Source organism: Zootoca vivipara, chromosome 1 (genome assembly GCF_963506605.1).
Source record: "Zootoca vivipara chromosome 1, rZooViv1.1, whole genome shotgun sequence".
In the NCBI taxonomy this organism is placed as follows: Eukaryota; Metazoa; Chordata; class Lepidosauria; order Squamata; family Lacertidae; genus Zootoca; species Zootoca vivipara.
In genome coordinates, this window is record NC_083276.1 from 78,222,496 (window position 1) to 78,245,226 (window position 22,731).

The 22,731-nt window shown below is 42.6% G+C and overlaps 1 protein-coding gene across 2 annotated transcripts in view; it reads left to right on the forward strand.

Moving 5' to 3' along the window:
• IGHMBP2 (immunoglobulin mu DNA binding protein 2) overlaps positions 1 to 22,731 on the forward strand; it is a 68,105-nt gene continuing 45,374 nt past the window's right edge. The window contains exons 1-8 of one of the 2 annotated variants that reach the window (XM_035122726.2): positions 1 to 272; positions 3,068 to 3,237; positions 6,239 to 6,431; positions 6,945 to 7,042; positions 11,305 to 11,468; positions 12,229 to 12,429; positions 18,307 to 18,454; positions 20,240 to 20,414. In XM_035122726.2, coding sequence (XP_034978617.2) covers positions 187 to 272; positions 3,068 to 3,237; positions 6,239 to 6,431; positions 6,945 to 7,042; positions 11,305 to 11,468; positions 12,229 to 12,429; positions 18,307 to 18,454; positions 20,240 to 20,414 — 1,235 coding nt within the window. In that variant the 5' untranslated portion in view covers positions 1 to 186. The remainder of the gene's footprint in view (positions 273 to 3,067; positions 3,238 to 6,238; positions 6,432 to 6,944; positions 7,043 to 11,304; positions 11,469 to 12,228; positions 12,430 to 18,306; positions 18,455 to 20,239; positions 20,415 to 22,731) is intronic. The other variant, XM_060276691.1, reaches the window with a different exon arrangement.

Genomic DNA, 22,731 nt, shown 5'->3' on the forward strand with positions numbered 1-22,731 from the left:
ACCGGAAATATAGCGCAGTGTGAGGGGACGGGGGACAGGAGCAGCGACGCAGCGGGGCCGTCTGGAAACAGAAGCCCAGAGTCCAGGGACCAGTTCTGGCCTCTTCGCGGCGTCCCTTGCCTATTGCCGCGCGGAATCCTTCGTCGTGAAACCTTCCCACTCCCCACTCCCACGGACATTTCCGCGATGGCGACGGTGGTGGTTCAGGATTTTGTCTCTCGGCAGCTGGAGATGCTAAAGGAGGAAAGGGAGGCCGAGATTTCGGAAGCCAGGTATCGCCGGCGGCTAGTGGACAGTTGCGTTCGTAGGGTTCCTAAGTCGCCCTCACAAACGAAGCAGCGTGACTTATATTCCCGAAGGGGAAATAAAACTATTTAAACTAGCGAAGTACGGAATTTGAAATTTATATTAAAAAAGTTTCCCAGTTACTTCTGTATGGTTTGGCATTCTGTACTGTATATTGGTTTACAACAAATTCTGAAGAGACTTGCTAAGGAGCAAACCCTGCTGAATACTGTGGAACTTTATTCTGAGGGAATACGTTTACAGGGAATTGTGCTGCCCGTGGGGGCTTTATGCACACAAACCGTCCAAAGCTTTTCCTGCCATGCAGTCAGCTTCCCTTTGGCACTTCTGAGTTAATCTCTCCTGAGACACAAGATGCAGTTTTGTTTACCTATCTCTGCACACATTCAATGACCCCAACTAAGCACCGACTGCAAAGGTTGCAGTCCTGCACTTATGCATTTCGAAGCATCTTTCTCACACTGACCAATTTAGGATTTGCTTCTGAAAAAACATGGGTAGGATTGCTTGGTGATGGGTGTCTAGGACTTTAGAGAAGGGGTGGGGGGAGTAAAGTACAGAGCCAAGTACAGTAGCCTTTCTTCATGAGGTAGAAAATAATGGCTATGGTGTTTGGCTAGCAGTGACCCACAGTTTGAAAAGTTAAATGCATTGAAAATTTCAGGTGCTCGAAGAGCATAATGTAGGAGTACAATAGAACCCACATGGACTACTACTTAATTGATCCTGGTGCTTGCACCCCCCAAAATCTATAGTGCCTGTCAAGAGAACAGGGATAGCGTACATGGCTAAGAGATTGAGCTATTAATCAGCAAGTCTGCTGTTCTAATCATGCCTCTGCCATTAATTAACTATAGAATCATAGAATTGCAGAGTTGGAAGGGACCCCAGGGGTCATCTAGTCCATCCCTCTACAGTGCAGGAATCTCAGTTAAAGTATCCATGACAGATGGCCATCCAACCTCTGGTTTAAAACCTCTAAGGAAAGAGAGTCCCCCACCACCTTCCGAAGGAGTCTGTTCCTCTGTCAAACAGCTTTTACCATCAAAAAACTCTTCCTGATTTTTCTCCTGATGGCCTTAAGGAAGCCATGCTCTCAGCCCCCCCCCCCCAATACAAGCCCAGGGAGGACAGGAGATAGTCATAGTTTTATGTTGCAGGGTAAAGCTTTTCTTGTTATAAAGTAAAATGGAATCTCCTTCCTAAATATGAGTTAAATGTCTTAACACTTATTTAGGTGAGTAATCCTTGGAGCACTTGTTGGAAGATTTTCTAAAATTACCTGAAAAAGTATCAAAATAATCAGACCTTCAGGCTAAGGCCTGTATCCGAAGAACCATGCACTCAGTTCCTCACACCCAAGGGAACTCTAGATTTGTTTCACAAACAGCAGCCAGAAGCAAATTATTAATTCAAGGTGTCTCAATCCCTACACTCCAGGGCCAGGGGGAAAGCAGGCTTGCATACCTCTGTTTATTGCTCTGAAGTGAACTTTCAAAGATGCTTTTCATATAGAGCAGAATAGCCCTGAGATATATTGAAGACTCTGCTGCCTGTTAATAGCCCCTGATATCTCAATGCTCCTGTTGATAATTGAACGTTTCCCCCCTTTGAGGCTGCACACAGTTGCCCATGGCTTGTCAGGCAGCCAGCATATGATGGTAGATCAGTTAGTGCAGGGTTGTTTAGTAAATTACTTCTGGATGAATGTAAATGTGGTATCTGTTATTTCTGGAGTCATTCTTTTATTCTACATGTGCATAGAAACTGTTAATCTTTGTACAGCTTGTTACTTCTGTGTTCCTTAAATTTGGCACCTCTTTTCCCCTGTAGTCTTTTGATCCTTTGCAAATGTTAATTTATATTATGCAAATTACCAAGTGTCCGTTTCCTAGTATTGAGGCTAAACTAAAAGGAAAAAAAGGTGGGTGGAGAGATGCCAAACTCTTCAGATTGCTGTAAAACTACCCAAACAAGAATCTTAATTTGCCCAGGTCTAGCATACATGGACACTTTGTGACCAGGGGGGTCTGGGTAGTTTTGATACTTTCCACATCCCTGAATACACAGTAAGGCCCTTGTGTAGACACACATCAACCTGAGGTAGCTTAGAAAGTGGTGGTACTAGATTCATCCAGGTACAGGTCAAAGCATTAATCTGTAATCTCAATGTCCCAGCAGACATGAATGCACACCTACATTGTCTCATATTATTATCCTTCTTTGGAAGGGTGCCAAAAGAGAAGAAATGTGCTGCAAAAAAGAGGAAAGAGACTTGAATAAGCTTTACATACTCGATTATATATGTATGCTGTAGTTGCAAATTTAGAAATCAATTATATAATCTACATAGAAATACACTACAGCTCACAAAACAATAGTAGGGAAGGTAGTGAACTGTGGACTTGCTCAGTCTGTTGCTTGGTCTGTTGTCCTGGTGCTAATGGTTGATGGGCTGCTGCAAGACCCTGCTTTTCTTTCTTACAGTTCTGTACCTTTAAAGTGGACTTGAACTGGACAACCCTTCAAGTAGAGGGGACTCTTTCCAGTAAAGGACTGTCCTGTGACAGCCCTTCATATAGAGGATTAACCTCTGAAAACCGGACACATGGCCACTCAATCTAAGGGATGTTTCTTTGTTGTCTACCAGCATTTCCCTTCACATTCTTTATGGGCAGAGGGGGGAGTGGAAGAGGACCAGATCTTAATTCATACCATTCTCAAACTTCTGAATCTATAACAATTTTATGTGTTTTTCCAGGGTATGGAAGGAAAGTTTCTCCCTCAAAGAGCTGCAGCGTAAAGGTGTCTGCTTGCTGAAACTCGAAGTAGCCAGTCAAAGAACGGGGTTGTATGGCCGTCTGCTTGTAACTTTACAACCTAGAAAGCATAGCTCAGAGACAGAGCTGCCCTGCAATAATTTTGGTCCTGGTGAGTAATCCGTTGTTGACTTGAATAGAAAGCAGACAGAAAAGCTAAGCCTCGGTGCATGACATCACAAGCTCTGTTCCAGCAGCAGGAGAACCATTGGGTATGAAAATTAAATTGTGAGGTAGATTGTTTTAACTTTAGCTTATATTGAGAAACCTACTAATATTAGGTCAAATTTACTTGATCATTTCAGGTAGTTAGCATTCAGCTCAAGACTGGTGAAACCTAGTGCTGGAGGGCATTTAGTTCTCCCATTCACTTTCTGCCTATGATGATAGGTGTCCAACAGTTTTGACAGGAGGAGGTGCCACAGAAGACTGGATGGTGCTAGATTGTGTGGCGTTTGCAGTCGGGAGAGGCAAAGCAGATCTTCCAATATATGGCAGCTGGCCAGAAATTCATTAACAAAAACTGGGATGAATTCTGCTCTCCCGAGACCACCTTCTGGCTCAAGTTCTGAGGAAGTGGCAATGGTCCTTTAAGATTTACAGACCTAATTCCTCAAGAACAATTTGATTTGCCATGGTAGTTCTCCACTGATTCTGTTATAGAATATAATTTTAAACAGATACATAATTCTTTAAAGGGAGCAGACATATAGAATGATCAGAAACTGGCTTCAAAGTACTTCCCTCCCATTAATTTGTTTTTCCATCTTGTATGTGTTTACCTTGCATTTGTTTTTTTAAAAAGGAAAACCAGGCTCTAACCCTTCTACAAATTACCTTAAAAAACAAAAAACTTCCTAAAATGAAACCCCATGGGTGCCTTTTAAATCTGTCTTTTTGGTATGGGAACTAAAAAAAGTTTACATTGGCTTTCCAAGGCAAACTGCAAAGTTGTGGTAGTAAATTAATAGAATGTTGACTGTTCATAGGACCATTAACAACTTTGTTGTTCACCAGAGTGCCTCATAGATCAGTTTCAAAAATCAATTCTTGATACCCCTGACCTGGTAACCCAGCTACTTTTGTTTTATTGAGAGTAGTCTAAGTCATTACATTGCTAGTGTACATTAAGCAAAATGGTTCAGCAGAGGCTCATATCTGAAGTTATCTGATGTTTGCAATTAATTTAGGCAGCAATCCTGTTCCCACTTACCTAGGAATAGCTGCATTGAATTACGTGGAACTTGCTCTGAGTAGACATACATACCCACTACCCCTGCTCCATTCACCTTATTTTCTCCTTTCTATGCACTTTATTAGCTCTTTCCTCCTCCCACTGTGTTGCTCTTCTCCCCTTGAAACCAAGATGACAGGGAAGCAGTGGGCAGTCACCTCTGAGGTTGTTGTTTCTGCACTTTGCTGCAGTAATGGTGGCTCTTTCTTGCATGCACCCTCTGTTTTCCATATTAAACAGGACTGGGTATGGCTTGCTGCTTTGCAGTCTTAGATCACCTAAATCTAAGGCTGGAAAGGAAGACAGCTCTTCATTCATCTTCCCAAATGCAGCCTTGTTTAGGCTGTTTGACACAAACTTGTGTTCTGGTGACTCCAAGCCTCCGTTCCAATATGTACAGATAAGGGAAGAGTCAAATAGAACGGTACAGCATATTGGGACCATTCTTTTTCTCTCTTTCACCCCAACCCTCAAAGGAGAGAGACAGATAGCCCAGACATACTAGGCACGTTTTTTCAAATCTGAACCTGTGTTGAACAGCATCCCAAGGGAATACTTTGGGGCTGTTTCTTTTGAGGAGGAGGAAAGGGGGGAAATAGCTCTTTAAGGCCAGGAGGAAGATTGGAGACTCACCTGGAGCCAATTCTTTCTTGCCACAGGGACTCAAGCAAATGGTTAATTGTATAGCAGAATTAACTCCTCAGCTGTGCATGATAATAGTAATTGGGGAGCAGCATGGCATTGCATCCTTGGCTATTTTAAAACCGTATAAAATGAGTTTCATTCGTTCTTGAATTACTTACTGAAGCAGGATATTCTCATTGCTGGATACAATCAATAGGGGTTTGTTGATTGGTTTTTGGAACTAAATGGTGCTTGCATGGCTAACACTTGCTATATTTTAGAAATATAAATCTGTGAGTGTGTTTTAAAACTGATAATGTCTGTCCTGGGGGCTCTATATATACTGTGTGATTCTGGAGACTTACTATTAACTAAGGGCATCCTGGTATGCTGATCTAAATTCTGTGTGGGCAAAGACGAGAACTGGATCAAGGCCCTCAAAGATCCTGGCTTCCTTGAGATGTACATAAGTCTGATGGCACACCTAGTTTCAGTATTCAACTAAAGATCCAATCTTCTCAGTGATGTTGCTGCCAGGTCAACTACAATGCCCGTCTTCATACTGAGCATATCGGATTGCACAACTTCTGCTTATTAATGCAATATGGCTACTTATCTTTTAAGAATATATTGAGCAGTTATTTCCTGTGTTATTAAAACAGAAGTGAACAAAGTTGGTATCTTAAAAAAGTGGGTACTGTTGGTGGATCTGTAATAGGATTCCTCCTAGCCTGTGTTTTCCCATCCAGTCCATATTATAGGCAACAACCAGCCAGTGTGGGATGAACCTGCTGAAATGAAATAGCTGGGTGTTGAATTTTCAACTCAGTGCCAAGTTCTGTGCTTTTTCTACTCTGGCTTCAAGGTGAAGCTTCACAGCTGATTAGTCAGGATCTTGGTGGACATGTGGGAGGTGGAAATCGATCCTGGGGGGCGGGGTACAGGCAGTCAGTTGTGTGGAGCTGGATGGGTGGATTGCTGAGGGCTCCTGCAGTCATTCCTGAGGACTGGAATGCTTATTAGTAGGGAGCTCCATATAGCCATCACTCAGTGGAATACTGCTTATGCCCCAGGTTTAACCCCCCCCCCCAAGGTTAAATAAAGCTGTGTCAGACAATGGGAGAGACTGCTAGGAAAGAGCTACTGCAAGTCACAGTAGACAATGCTGGGTTTGATGGGCAAATAACCAAACCTGGTATAGAGCCGTGTTGCCTGCTTTCTGTATCCCTAATGTTCTTCTCTGTTTCATCTGCAGGTGACATTGTTGGACTTTATGAAACAGCAGGCCAAGGTGATCAGCTCTCCACAGGACTTGTCACCCGTATAACCCCCAAATCAATCACGATTGCAATTGATGAGCCTCAAAGTAACCTTGTGAGCTTGGACCAGGGGAACTCCTATCGTCTGCTGAAACTTACCAATGATGTCACATACAAGAGGCTTAAAAGGTAAAGCTACTAATATAGGACAGGTCTTGTTTTATTGTGTACCTGAAACGGATAGTAAGCATGTCTTTCTTTTCAAAAGTTGTAAAAAACAATGGGGAGAAAGTAGGTTGTTCTCCCACCCCCTCCCTTTTCCGTATTATCACAGGACAACAAACTTTGTACAAGGACTCCAAATGCCAGTTTTGGTGATGTAGGTACTCACTACTTATAAGCAAAGTAGTGGGGTTCCTTACCCAGTTTAGTACTATGGGTTCATAGAATTATAGAGTTGGAATGGAAGAAATCCAGGTGGTCATCTAGTCCAACCCACTACAATGCAAGGGAAAGAGGATGTTCAGCTTTTTCTCCCCTTCCTCACCAACCCCCCCCCCTTCAATCTACAGACTGCAGAGATGAACAACACCCAGTTCTTGGAAGTTTACAGCAGAAGTTTATTCTTGTTTGACAATATTGCCTGAGTTTTAAAGGAATTGTTTTTAAGATTCACTCCCTTTGTATTATTTTCTGTGGCAGGGCCTTAAACACACTTAGTCAGTATCGCTCCGGGCCTGCATCTGGTCTTATTGACGTCCTCTTCGGTTCTTCTGAACCTAGTGATGCCAACAATATAAGTAAGAACTTTTCCTTCTCTATATAGAATGTGGATACCATGCTGAAAAATTCTGGACACTGGAGAAGTAATTGTAGCACATACTGTTCCAATATATATATGTATGTTCCAATAAATGTACAAATATATTTTGTTAGCGAGCCCTGAGAGTACTGCCTCACCAATCTATTGTGCCAGTTGAGGAACAGTATCACTGGAACATCTGATGCAGTGCTAAGTGATTCTGGCACCACTGCTCTCTGGCACTGGCACTCTCTTACACGTGCATCACAGTAGCATAAACATTTGTTGTGCAAGGAGCTTGCATCAGTACAAAATATTGTTGTGGATTGTCTTCATAGATTTAGAATCCTAATGTCCTCAGCAGTCAGTGGAGCCAGACACCAAGTGGAGAGGCCACTCTTGTTCCACATGTCTCTCCCGGTATGAGGCAGCACCACTGAGGTTACTCATGAGGTGGGGGGGGCGGGGCGTGTTGTTGCCACCATTTTAGATTAAGGTGCAGTGGTAATGGCTCAGTTCTTGCTGGCTAGGCTGGTAAGTATTACACTTGAAAGTAGAGGAACTTGCTTGTGTGGTTGTTCAGCAGCAACAGAAGAATTGCGCTGTGATTCCTGTTAACCCATATTCAATAGGGAATGCTTGTGTGGCTGTCTAATCATCCTATGTGTGGTTTCCCCTTATGCTTTGTTTCCAGTTTAACCCTTATTGAGTACAGATGGGAGGTTACACAGCTATGATTCCTTAATGTAAAGTGTTGGTGAAAGCAGGAACAGTGCTAGGAGCACCCGCAGCTATCACCCTCCTGTAGAATGAAGGCTGTGGGGGTACCAACTGCATTTGGTTGATGCACAATTTCTGTTGGTGAGCAAGGCTACCAAACATTATTCCCCAGAGTTCTGAATTGCAGTTTACCCTTGGAGTTTTGAGGAGTCCATAATGGACCCACAAACTCAACAGGGGTATTAGATGTTTTTCAAAAGGGCATCTTTAGAATGTGGTGGGGCCAGAAATTAATAGAGGATGGACAGAGAGACAATGGCAATTTGTCAGAATGGTTGCAAGATCCTGTCGTGAGATGCAACCCACCAGCATTCATACTCTGCAGCCTCCATTCATTTTAATGGGCACCGTACCAGTATTCACAGTACTGTAGTGTCCCCCACCAGCTAGTCTTAAACCTTCCAGTTTCAGTTACTTATCCCTGTTCTCTGTCACCCAGGAGTCACCTGGGCCAGCAGACACAAGTTCTGGTGCCAAGAAAAACACCATGGCTTACACAATATAACAGGTCTTAAGTTTCAGCTGCATGTTACAGGTACTTTTACTTATTGTGTGAACTAAACAGTCTAGTTGTTCTCAAGAATAATATGTGGGACGAAAAGGTCACAGTCCTATAATCTGTTTCTAGTGAACAATGCAGTACATGCCTGCTTATCTAATTCAACTACTGGAGAAAGGTGGCACATACTTTCTGATGCAGATGTTTGCCAGAAGATTAGTCAGTGTGTCAGGGCCAATCTGCATGCTTGGAAGAATCATACCATAGAGCTCAACTATTGCATTTCCAAAGCAGGTGGTCACACACATTTGCATTCTCCTCCCCATAAAAAGCTATCTTCACACTGAAGACTAGCTCAGCAGGGGGACAGCTAGGCCTAGGCTAGCACCTGTGAATGCTGTATTAATTAATTAAATGTCTATCCTCTTCCAAAGGAGCCCAGGGTAGGTGGCAGACAACAAAACAATAAAAAGCATCTTAAGCCATTTCAATGCAGATGCAGGCTGGGAAAGAACTCCACGTAAAAGGCTTTTTTGGAAAAGGAATAATGATAGCTGGTAACCACCAGAGGTCAGCATTCTTCTATGAGCAGCATATGCTTAAGCCATCCTGTAACTGCTCTTACTTTTCTTCTCATCTTCTCTTGAAATGTACTTATTCCATTTTTTAAGGAATCTGTATGAAGGATGTCTTTGTGCAGCTGTGTGAACATTCTGGTGCTGTTAAGGAGGATGTGAGAAGCTTGTTAGGTCTGCATTGCTGTGCTGCTTCAAAGTGGCTTTCCCTTTGGTCAGGCCTGGCTGGTCTTGAGTCATGGCACCTGCCCATTTTTCTGAGCTGCTGCTTAGTGGGTTTCCCAGAATGCTTACGTACATATAGTGTGCACACACGGTACTTCCTTTTATTTTGGCAACATTATTCAGCATACTGCCTTCTGCCTAGTTGTCCACCGTGTGCTGCAGTGAGGAATCCCCATTGCTCCCTGTTGCCGTGACCAGCCAGCCAGTCCCACATCACCTAGAAGTAGCAGCATACAGGAGCATGGCCAGCCACTACTACCCACTAAGTAAGGCCAGCCTGCACCATGGGTCCAGCAATGGCATTGCTGCAGACCCAGAAGGAGACATCTTGCTGTACTACCACCTGAGGTGCCCGTGATCTTACTAGTTCATTCTAAGGCAGCAGCAGCTGTGGTTAGTCAGAGTACCTGGCAGCTGCTGTAAACAAGCTTAGCAGGTTGTATAACACTGAATGCTAGATGTAACAACATGCAATGGGTTGTGAGCTTTCAGAGGCAGCTGGCTGGTTGTTATGCTGTTCAGAATGAATGGGGACTGGGCAATTCTTACAGGGTCAGGGCAACATTATAATAAAAGATTCAGCCTTACTGTTGTGGGATGTTTTCCAGAGTTCAGTAACCTGAAACCAGTGAATTCACATGGAATGTAATAAAAAAAATCTGTTTTTTTAGCAAAACCACAGAATCAGCTACAAGCATTAGCCTAGCCTTGCCGATTTCCCCTCTGAAGAGGGGAAAACCATTTCCTTAAAAAGTGCTTCCAATGGTAAAACAAATAAAGCAGTTACAGTTACTAATAAAACTGTAAAACAAATCAAAAGAAGGCTGGAAGAAATGGGACCTTAAGACAGTCTTTTAATGGTCAGTGTAAAGTGTGCCTTCTGTAAAACTGAAAGGTGCATCCTGATGGGTCATCCAAGTGGAAATGCTAAAAATTGAATGAATTGGGGTACTTCCCTTTCCTGCTGTTTAGAATGAGAAACCTCTTGGCAACCTGGTTTAGCAAAGGTGACGCTCACTGCCCCTTCTGATGTGCCAGCTTCTTGCAGATACAGAGGAATTAAATTGTCAGTTCTGTGTCTTTTGCCAGCCTGAAATTATAAATGCCTGTTCCACGTAGCATTTGCCAAACTAACAACGAGAACTCCTACTTGCCAACTGTTCCTCTTTTGTAAAAAAGAAAAGCCAAAACACCCTCCTTTATATTTTACTTGATTTCCTCTGGACCTCGGAGACCAAATGTTCTTCTGCTGATTACTGTAATACTCTGACATCAAACTAGCAGCAGGATAGAGGCCAAAGCCATCCTCTTTTATCTTTTGCAATTGAAAGCGTAAAGTTTAGATATTAATTATATGAACTCCTGTAACATTTGCTGTGCAAAATATTTTTAACGTCTCAAGTCTGCTCTGAATGTGTTCTCACTGTGTTCAAGGCAAATGTACCTCGACTTTTGAAATCTTGATCTCATTTATCTTTGCACAGCTGGATAGGATATTATTTAGTAACCCTGTTTTGCAGATGAGAAAATGAGACTGATAGATTGTATGACTTGCTTTAGGCCATGGAAAAAGGGTTTCTGTCAAAGCAGGAATTTGAACATTGCTCTTGCACTTACAAGCTCCTTTGCAATCATTGCCATGGCACATAATGCTCTTTCTTGCTCCCCACTTTTGTAGGATGCTATTAATCATTCTAAGAAGCCCTGTCATACCTACTTAAGCAGTGCTGGTGTTTGGCCTTCTAGCAAGGAAGGTGGGTTTTTTTTTTTAAAACAAAAGCAAAAAACCAAGAACTTCTTAGTGAGATGATGACGGTGAGATTATTGTAAATGTACTGCCTCTTTAAAATACATCCTGGCACAACACACTGACTTTCTATTCCAACACAGATTTAAATAATGATGCAGAATGTCTCTGAAATAGAGTTTGAAGACTGGGAATATTTGCAGCTAAACATAGTCTGTCTTAATGGAAGCCAGGACTCAGTATGGGCTCACACTAGGGATCCTGACTCCTCTGAGTATTAACCAGGATGTTTCTTTTGTTGCAAAGGTTATTCTTGCTATCAAATCTGCTTCCAGGAGCAGCCTCTTATTTGCATTGTTGCGTTTGCTTTCTTTTGCAAATGTTCCTTGTGGGACTGAGATCTGAACAAATGCTCCTCCTGCTGCTTCTTGCAGAGCTGTTGAAGTACTACAATGAATCACTGGATGCCTCTCAGAAGGAGGCTGTTTGCTTCTCATTGGCACAGAAAGAGCTTGCCATCATCCATGGGCCACCTGGAACAGGCAAAACGACTACGGTGGTGGAGATAATACTCCAAGCTGTTCAGCAAGGCTTGAAAGTGAGTGAGTGGGTATGGATTCTAAGGGAGCTGCTTGATGGCAGAACATAATGATGGCCGCCTAATCCTCGACAGTTTTGTATGATCTGGCAGCAGCTCTCCAGGGGTTTGAGGTCCCCAAACGGTGGGGAACATAGCTGAGTCTCACCATTTCCATTACTTCAGCCCAGCCATTCTGCATTTTACGACATATTTCTGTGTCCCTTTGAATGCTATGGGAACTGGGTTGATAGCAGGAAGAGGGAGCATCACTTTATTAGCAGTGTATATAAGAATTTTAAAATCTTCATTGTATTTGTCCCCACGACAGTGTGGCCCTCTTGTTCCCTAGTTATAGGTTGGGGAGTGACTCGGGATAGGTTGCAAGACTCCTCCAAGATTACAATAGATGGTGTTGGCTGGGGTGGAGCTGCTGTTTGAACCCATTTGTCCATACTATTGAAGCACCTTTAACCGTTAATTTGAAGTTCTCCATCCTCCCTACTGACCTTGTATTTTTTCCTGAAACAAAACTGGGAGAGATCATAGGAAGGTAGTACAATTACATGTCAGATCCTGAGGCCTGGGTTTGACTCTGGAATAATGAGAAACATCATCTTATCATTATTATTTTTAAATGTGTCTCTTCCTCTGACACTTAATAAAAGGATCCCCTTTCCCTTCTGTTTTGAAGCTGTTTCTTCAAACTAGGAGAGTTTGCATATCTTTTTTGGCCATTTTAGTGAAACAAATTGTTTTTAAAAATGTGCTCCTCTCCTAGGTCTTGTGCTGTGCTCCATCTAACATTGCAGTTGACAACTTGGTAGAAAGACTCGCTGGCTGTAAAGAGCGGATCCTGCGCCTTGGTCACCCAGCTCGACTCTTGGAGTCCATACAGTGCCATTCACTTGATGCAGTTTTGGCACATGGGGATAATGCCCGGATTGTAGCAGATATCAGGAAAGATATTGATCAAGCATTTGTGAGTTTTGCATTCCATTTTTCCACAGTCTTTTTTTTAAATGGATAAGTATTCTTCAGAATATGTTTCTGATATGTGCAGAATGCTTTAAACTCTGAGAAGGTATAAGTGCAATACAGTCTGATGTATGCAATATTCAGAATCATGGGATTGCTCTTTGTTTTTCAAAGAAGCAAGCACTCATTGTTGTGGAGGGCAATTCTGGTATGTGTGTAGGCAGTGTAAAATTGGAGGGTCAAAATCAGGCTTATTTATTTATCTGCTAATTTTATTTGTAAAATCTATAAACAGCCTGGCGTGCTCTGGTCCATGGGGTCACTAAGAGTCGGACACGACTAAACAATTAAACAACAACAATAAACCTATTATCTCATCCAGGCACTGATTCAGTGTCTTAGGTCTATGTCTTCAAAAAATTTGATCTGTGAAGTAGCTGTATATAATCAGACCTATCTCAGTTTTTCATGACAAGTGTGTAACTGGTAGTATATATGACTGCTGGACGCAGTAGAACAGCGAAATACTTAAGGAGAGATTAAAAAGCATAACCTCTTCCTTACTGAAGCTTAGTAAGTGTTAGCACTGGTCCCTTTCAGCTCTGGCCTTTGCTTTTAGGTGAAGGCTGAGTCATTGGATGAACAGAAGAAATGACATCTGCTTTCATGAACACACCCCCCCCCCCCACTGAGGCTCATTGGGGCTGAATGGGGTAGTGATTTCTGAATTCTCCATATATATTTTTCCTGATCACCACCCAAGTAGAGAATGCAATGCACCCATAGCATTACCACTTAAAAGTATTGGAAGAAAATTCATTAAAAGTATTGGTAGCTCAATTTGTTACATGTTCCATCCTGCCTGTCGCAGCATAGTTTTAGAGTTCTCTGTCATCCTCTTTATTTAATTTCCTGCTTTAAACTTAATTTAAAATGTGGCACTAATTTAATTGGGATATTATTTATTATTACAAATTATTGCATTTCTTTCCCAGTGACATTGTACAAAATGGCTTAATAATTAAATTAAATGCACTATGCTGGGAATTTGTCCACAAGGCATACCTGAAATGGGTTTCAGGACTTGGCACACACTTTTGCCTGCCCGGTCCACTTTTAAGCCCCTTCAGTCTCTGGGAAATGATGCAGTAATGATCTTTATTTGTCTTGCTTGCTCCTTTATACCTTTGCTTCTTTAGCACCCTCAAAAGCATTTTTACTAGTTATAATTAGTATTATTCTCATTTATTTAAACCATGCTTTATAACCTTTATTGTGCAAATTGCCACAACACGCACACATAGGTAGGTGGCTGTTCCTCATATTATGAATGAGAGATAGTGACTTGCCCAAGGCCACATTATAGCAGCATTGGAACTGGAAGCTTAACCCAGGTCACCCAGATTCATGTACACTTTGCTACTCACTGGCTAATCTGGCTTTCATTTGACTGTAAATAAGCTTTCTTAGTGATACTTTCTAGATCTCTTTCCATCCAATCCCTGGTTAGCAACTAACTTTGCTGGAGAGCCACTCAGAGTATTGGGATGGAGGGTCCCAGGCCTGAGATGCTGTTTGCTCTACGCATTCCTCTGTCATTATTATCCTTTAAAGGTATATTTACAGATCTGACAGTGGCAATCTAGAACAGAGATTGCTTGGGTGGGGGCATTTCCTGCTTGGTGTTGGTGTTGCAGAGAGATGAAGTTGGAGCAGGGGATGAAATGAATTCAGTGCTTGTTTTTATTTGGGGGGGGGGAGATGAGGTGCCAGAATTGATAAAAGTGTGGTGGGTGCCAGAACAAAATGTTTGCCATGGGTAGCAAAAAAACATTTGACTGGATGCATAGATTAATTAAATCATATGCAGGTGTGAATGCTAACTAGACAGACTCCATCATGTGAAGGCAAATCTCCCCCCCCCTCTCTTTTTGTTTTGTATACGTATCAAGAAATAAGGCAAGGAACATGTGCTCAGTTTTGACTTACCAAACCAAATGCAGGCTGCTGGCCACACTACATTCTCCAATACTCCATGGTCGCAAGAGGTTTAGAGGTCTACATACCGCAAGGCTATTTACTGGATGTGTGTGTGGGGAGGTTGGTGTTACAAAAAGTAGCCTATTGGCCATCAGTGCCTTCACTTTCTCCACTGCTCTGTAGGAGAGCTGCCTGTGAATTATGTTTGCCTCATCGAAACTAAAAAACCCCCAACCTAACAGAAAACAGAATGTTTTCTGGAATGTTCAGAGCTGAGCGCTATCCATTGTGTTCTCTGGAGCAGTGGTGTTCTGATGTACAATCTTCCCTTAAACTACAGTGGCCAATTATTTAAACTAGAGCATAACAGGCAACTCTGCTCTTAACTGCAATTTATTTGTGTAATACTCCACACTGCACTGAGAGCCAGAGTAGTATACTAGGAGGAGGAAGACCCCAGCATCCATGAAGGTCACTGGCGACCTTGAGTCATTCACTCTCGACCGTGCCTATTTCACACAGCCGTTGTGAGGATATAATTGTGGTGCTGGTGGTTGTACATCACCTTAAGCACCTCTTATGGGAAGGGTAGGGTACAATAGTCATCAACCTCTCTCAATACAGTAATGAAGTCTCAGTGCCCTCATGCTGATCAGAACGGAACCAAAATGGACCCACTGAGAGACAAGAGGGAGGTATCAGCATGCTTGTGGGAGGGGGAATCCCAAGTTTTGGAGAAGTACAATTTAAAAACTACCGCAACCACCAAAATCCTAATGAGGGCTCAGTATGTTCAGTGGACACCAGGCATTACAGAATGTTGTGTCAGTTGGAAGAGAAACTAAAGGGGTAGAATGAATTAGCTTTTTTAGTCCCTAACATCTTATGATATCCTGGAGGAAGGCACGCTGGACAAGAACACCCCTGTTAGGAGGTGAGTATATACTGCAACATCTTGTTGCAGTTTCCACTTGTATGTACTGTAATAATATGCTGGGAGCTAAATGTTCTTCTTTAGTGAAAGCTGCAGAGTTTGCCTCTTTCAGCATTTTCAGATTTCTCTTTATTTGCCGGAGCAATGAAACAGCTCAGAAGTTGTTCCCTATTTGGGAGGAATCCAGGAGAGTGTAATTGTTTTGAGAGACTAGTGCCCTCCCAAAGCAAATTGCAATGGAAAGTAGCTTGCCTATCTCTCCAGTGTCTCCACAGCCAGCAGTCATGGAAAGGGTTCAGCAACTTTATAGGTTTTGTATATTGCAATTGCTTTACTTTTTACTTTCTTACTTTATTTCATTATTTCTTATTTTATTTTGTTGTGTCCCAAGAAAATAAAATATCCAGAAAAGGTAATATTATTATTATTATTTGGATCATCTCCTGGCACAGGAGTATGCAAGACTTTCTATTATATGGGATATTTCTTGATTTCTAAACATGCCCCCCCCTCCGGTTTTGAAGGAAGCAGCAAATGAGACACACAGGCAATAGCATAGGCTAAAAGACTCATTTAACACCACCCCAACATTCTAGCCACTTTATTGCAGTGACCCAGAAGGGTAGAAATATCACAGGAATAAAGGCTAGCAGTTTTATTATTCTGTCACAAGATTATTTGTGAGGACTTGAGACAAAGCCAATGGGGAAGGGGCAACTTGTATTAATTCAGAAGATTTCATATTCTTACATACAGTCATACCTCGGGTTGCGTTCGCTGCGGGTTGCGTACTTTCGGGTTGTGTACTCGGCGGACCTGGAAGTGTTTACTTCTGGGTTCTGCCGCGTGCGCAGAAGTGTTCTGCGCACTTCACGCATTTGCAGAAGTGCTCTATCGGCACTTCGCGCATGCATTAAAGCACCACTCGGGTTGAGTACTTTTCGGTGTGCGGATGGCACCCCGGAATAGATTGTGTACTCAACCCAAGGCACCACTGTACTTGGTCTGGTATATCTTGTAATTTTAAAAACCCTGCACCCATAGTTGCCTCTTTTGAACAAGAACTGATATTAATGCTGCAATCCTATATAAATTTAGCTGGGAGCAAGTTTCATTCAGCTGAATGAAACTTCTGAGTTGGTATTTATATGATTTTAATTGTAAGGCCATAGAATATTTTTTTTGCAGTTTAATACTACAAAAAATGAAGTTGTTTCTAGATATTTGTTTATGTTTTATTTACCCCAAATAACACAGGAAGGGAGGGCAAAATCAATTAATTTTCAGAGGAGAACAAGGGGGACTTGCCATTTATAAGAGTAGTCGGCAGAGGGTTTTCACCTTCTTTTCTTTCAACCAAAATGGCTTTGCTTCAGTGGCAGAACTTCATTTGGCAACCTGGCGACATTCCCATGTCCCACAGAGTGGCCCAATCGGAGCACTGCCACATCATGGCAGCACTGTCCCCAGGGGCATTGCTGGCGGGGAGAAAAGAAGTTGGTTCCCCAACTGGCCGCTGGGGGGAGCAGCTACCCATGCCCCAGCCATGCCTTGGGGAGTGGTGACATTACATCGTGACATCATTGGGCCATTTCTCCAAGACATTGGAATCCCATCAGGATGCGGTTGGTAGTCGCAGGCCCAGACCGGGGGGGGGGGCATATAGGCCACTTGGCCCGGGCCTCCGATTCCAAAGGGGGTCTCGGTTAGCATATTCACAATCAGTAAAATGGGGGGGGGGAGTAACAAAAGGTTTTTTAAAAAGGGCCACATTATCTACCTGGCCCAGGCCTCTGCTTGGCTCTGCAAGGGCCTGGGTAGTCGAGACTAAGTGGTGGTGTTGAAGAAAAGAAAGCAGAGAACCTACTGCTGCCTTCTCTTATAAATGGTAAGTCTCTCATGCGCCTCTGAAAATGAATTGATTATGCCCATCTACCTTGAAAATTATATATCTCATCTCCCAGACAAATGCTGTAGGGGTTACCTCATGGTAATCTATATCAACAGGAGTTTAGGTAGGTTGCCTAGCTTCACCTCATACATTTGGTGCCTGCTCTTAGAGTTAGAAAGGTGTCCTCCTTCGAACTGAGGTTTTCATCCAATGCAAGCTAGACAGCGTAATGGGGTTGCCTTGAGATGAAGGCATGCCAAACAAAGCTAAGATGAGGAGAAATATAGAAATTTTGTCTCCATCTTACTTTGCTGCCAATTTACGCCTGTGACTTTGAATATGCAGCTGAGCTAAATCACGAAATTATTTATATTGTGAGATATTTATTGGTGTTGGGAAGTCTTGTACAATGTGCTGCTTAGATGTGACAAACCACATTAGGATGACCATGTGGGTAACAACAAAATAATGCTACCTACTGGTCACATTGTGTGTAATGTTTTATTTTAAAAGACATGCACAATTAGAAAGTGTTGCAGGTGCTGAAAGTTGCAGTGTATTTTAATTAGTATGTCCTCAGCTTGCAAAATCTGGAGCAAAGGGGTGTTTGAGACTTCTGTGTTAGAATAGTCATTATCACTAACCAATTAAATAAACCCTAGAGCTAGTCTGCATATTTTCAGGGATTAATGAATCCCAGCTGGATCCTCACATAGATGAAAAGCTGTGTTTTGCTGGGGAAGGGGAATTATTGATGCTACAACCAGAAAAAAACATCATTCATCAACAGTACGTCCCATTAAATAATCCATATTGAATTCATCACTCCAATATACTATCAACAAACTATATTTCCCTTTCTCATGATGATTTACATTTTATCAGTATAGGCAGAAGGGCTGAAAAGAGAGCAGCTTGATGTTGAATTGCGGTATGCTGCATTTTAATGGGGAAGTTTTTGTTTTATTAACTATTAATCTTAGCTGCTAAACATTGGGTATAGTGATACCCTGGGCCATAAGTTACTTTGTAATACGGGGGAAATTGTTTTCCTCTTCTTCTTCCCTTTTCTACAGGTGAAAACCAGAAAAGCCCAAGACAAAGGAGAAAGAAGCCATTTTCTAAATGAGATTAAAACACTGAGAAAAGAACTGAAAGAGCGAGAGGAAGCTGCTATGACTGAAATACTGACAAAAGCTAATGTTATTCTGGCAACAAACACAGGTTAGAGGAACTTTTCTGGTTTGTTTGGGTGGGTTTTTTTGCCTTGAAGAATAGCTAAATCAGGTTATTGGCAGTTACAGATTTAGGCTGCTCTACACTCCACTGCTTTATTGCGCTTTATTACGAACACCAAAGATTGCCCAGTGCATCTTTGAATTGATTCTCAGCCCAGTATGTGTAACGGTTTGTGCCGTATACAGAATTGTGTCTTGCTAGATCAGGCATCCCCAAACTGCGGCCCTCCAGATGTTTTGGCCTACAACTCCCATGATCCCTAGCTAACAGGACCAGTGGTCGGGGAAGATGGGAATTGTAGTTGAAAACATCTGGAGGGCCGAAGTTTGGGGATGCCTGTGCTAGATGCCTTTTTCTTCTGTGCAGTTCTGCTTTGCAGTTGGATGGTTTGTATAACTAATCAATACTGTGTGCATGTGTACCACACACACAACTCTGCCATTCATGTTTTATAGAACATCTTTTACTTTATGCCGGCTAATGAGGGAAGGGAACATGCATTATTTATATAACTAATCAAGCATTTGGACCCAAGAAAGCCGTGAATTGTGTTTTAAAGTATGTACTTAATGTGGCTTCTTGGATCAGGGACCAGACAAATTGCTCCTGTTGGCGATCCCCATGGTATATTTATCAGGGAAGCTTGCAAATAACCTGAGTGAAAAAGATTGCATATTAAATGTTACAAACATGTGCAAAGATTATTTATGAGTACAACGCAAGTGCCATATTAAAATCAATTTGTTGTTTAAAATAATGTTTCCCTTTTGATTGGAAGGCTGAAATAGTACTTTAAATCTCTCACCACTGAGTGTTCTAGACAAGCAGAATACTAGAGTGTATTCAAACCTAGCACACCTGGAAGAAGGCTAGGCTAGTATCTTCCTCCCTGACATCTAGTTGTGCCAGGAAGGTGTGTGGTTTGTTCATTTTTAAATGCAGGAGTGTTTAGTCATTTGATTATCCCTTCTGAAATCCAAGTGGCATAATCTAGGAACAGATCTATATTGCCATCTACTCTTTGGGTGAGTTAGGTCTCCTAATACTGGCCATCTTAGGGTGTACTGGACTTTGGCAATTTTTTTCCAATTTACTATTTGAAAGAAGATACTGCAAATGTGATCCCTTGGAGGCTGTTGCTTCAAGAGCAAGAGTTGTCAGTTAAAGTTGAGAAATTTATCAGGGCAAGGATATATGGGGTCACACTCAGGGCTTGGCAAGTGTACTGCTCAGGTTTTTTGTGCCCAAAGAGAGGGCACATTACCTACATGGCAGAGGCAGTAGCCAAGGGTGTTGGGATCATGCCAAGCTTATCAAAGGGGTGTATTTGGGCTCAGGGCTCCCTGCAGTTAGAGGTCCTAGCATTTACACATATTTGAGCACCATATCCCTCCTTTCAGAGATGATTCAGCCTGTTCCTTTTAAAAGCCACTTAGTGTTTCCAATACTTCTCCCACTGCACCCACACAGAGACATACACACACCTGGCAAGCATTCCTTCTGCCTCACCTGCAGGGATGGATGAACTTTTCCACAGAAATACCCAAGTGTGCTTGTTCATTAAGAGAAGTGTTTTGGTAAACAGGTAAATGGACTGTCAGATGGATCCTCTGTTGCCCGTCACACTCACAGCACACTGCTGAGAACTACATAATGTGAAGGCTTGTGGTACTTTGAAAAGACACAGGTATCCAGCATGTCAAGGCCAACACATATTTCCTCCACCTTTTGCTATGGTGCATAACTTTAACATTTTCTCTTGTTAACTAGGAGCCTCTTCTGATGGCCCGCTGAAGCTACTTCCTGAGAACCACTTTGATCTGGTGGTAATTGATGAATGTGCGCAGGCATTTGAAGCAAGCTGCTGGATACCTCTGCTGAAGGCCAGGAAGTGTGTCCTGGCTGGAGATCACAAGCAGCTGCCTCCCACAATCATCTCTCACAAGTAAGGAACATTTCCCAAAATTGGGCCATTAATTATTTGGAGTGTTGGGGAAAACATTTACCTGGGGGTTGATGGGAAGTGTTTCAGTTTGGGCATCATTACCAGTGTTTAACTGTGCAGCAGGTAGGGCTGTTAATAGCTGAGCCAACCTACCCTGTCCTTATTTAAGGACATTGGTACCAATAGATCAGCAGAAAAACATTTTTAGCAGGAGTGGTTAGAACCATGGACTCTGGGGCTTCCGGTCCAGCGCCAGCGCCGATCGGCGGGGTCTTTGTCTCGCTCCGAGACAGCCCGTCTTTGCTAGAGGAGGGAGGGCAGCGAGAGCAACGCTGCATCCCATAGAACCCCGGGTCGGGCGTCCCGGGGGCAAAACTGCTCGGCAGAGCCCAAAACCGGACTCCCCAACCGTCCGGCTGCCCTAGTAAGAGCGCCGGAGTGAGAAGGGTCGAAGTCGCGGGGGCCATTTTGAGCACCATCGTCGCTCTAGCGGGGAGAAGCTCCGAGCCGGAGGCGGAGAGCGCTGGATTCTTCCAAAAGAAAGAATTAGAAATTAAGACTGTAAGTAGTTCTCAAATTTGGATTGGATTTTGAATATTAATCTGGACTAATTTGGATTTGGGAGAGAGGGAAATAAAACGGAAGCCACCCCCTCCCACCGGTAGCTAAGGAACAGTAAAATAAATACCCGAAGCCATGAACTGAATGTTTAAAAGGTTTCCTCAAAAGACATAAAAGGTTCTCCCCTGGATGCAGGGTAAAAGGGGAGAAGGACGATTCTCTGCAGAATGATGAAAAAGAAAGAGGAAAACCTTTTGTTTCCCCGGGAGCCGGCAGCCCAGACAACCCAGCGAGCTGACGAGGATTTATAAATGAGTTTTACTTTATTTAGACACTCAAGAAGCTAGGAGTATATGCTTTTGAAATGTTTGAATTGTGAAATGTTGGTTTGGACCTTTGTGAATCTGGAATTGGAAAATGCAACTACTTTGCTGAGACTGGGAAAATAAGCAGTGACCATTTTCCACCCCACACGATAAGCAGTGACCTTGACAAGACGGAACTATGTCAACAAAAAGTTACTCGCCTGAGTTCCAGCGGATTGTTTTGACAGCCATGTGGGAACTAAAAATAGGACTATGCCGAGATGAGATTCAACAGCAAGAACTAAAGCAGCAATTTCAGATGGTGATTGCTGAATATGATTTTTCAGATGATGAGGATATTGAAATGGAAATGGAGGAGGAAGATAGCGACAATGATAGCGATAGCAATTTGGATGATCTGGTCAATGAGGTGGACTCTGACGTGGAGCATGAAGAGAACAACGATGATGACTGGGACAATACAACACAAAATGAAGCACACCACAAGGAAAAAGTTGATATTGCTTTACAAAAAGAGAAGCGGAGTACCCCTCCTTTGAGGAGGGAACGACAGGAACCAATGGAATTACAGATTTCCCACAAGGAGAAGGACATGAATAACTTAAGAAGGGGAGAAATTCAGGGGGGCCCCGTGGATATCTGGGGGACAAAACATTGGAAAAAGGGGGTGGGATGAAGGAAAAATGGGAGTGTAATTATTAGGACGGATTATCAAGAGCAAATTAGGATTGTTGATTACGGAACTTGCTGGATTGGAGGGAGGTAGTCGGAATTTGGGGAAGAAAGGTTATATTGGGATTTTTTAGAGTGCAAGAGTTAATTATGGGAAAAGTTAAAATAAAAGAAGTTTAGGGATTTAAAATTTTAAGAAGTCTATTGAGGGGGAAAAAATTAGGCAAGGGAAGAAAAATCGGATAATGAATTATAAGGATTAAGAGATTCAGTGAAAATGGTATTAGCTAAGTTTAAAAATTTTATGAAGAGGAAAAGTAAGTTGTTTATAGATATGGAAACTGTTAAAGAGGATAGTAAAGGGATGAAAACTGGGAAAGGGGGGAGGTAGGGGAAGCCCACAAAATATGGTTTATCAATGTAAATTTGAAAAAGATTGTTTTTATTATTGTCTTTTGTCTTTTTTCTTTTTTATTATTCTTTTAAAAAATTTTTTTTCTTTTTTCTTTTAGTGTAGCTTTTTTCTTTTTGGATTGCTGGGTGGTTGTCTCTCTGCTTTCTGCTCCTGGAGCTCTCTGGTGGCAGGGGGGGACTCTGGGGGGGGTGGGGGAGGGGGGGACATAAACTCATCTACAAAATGGAACATCTTCAACTGCCTGCCTGCATGGGATACTCCTGTGGCAGGGGAGGGCCCATGGGAGGGGGGGGTGGAAAGAAGGTGGAAAATTTGTCTATGAAAGTGTTTCTTTTATATATGT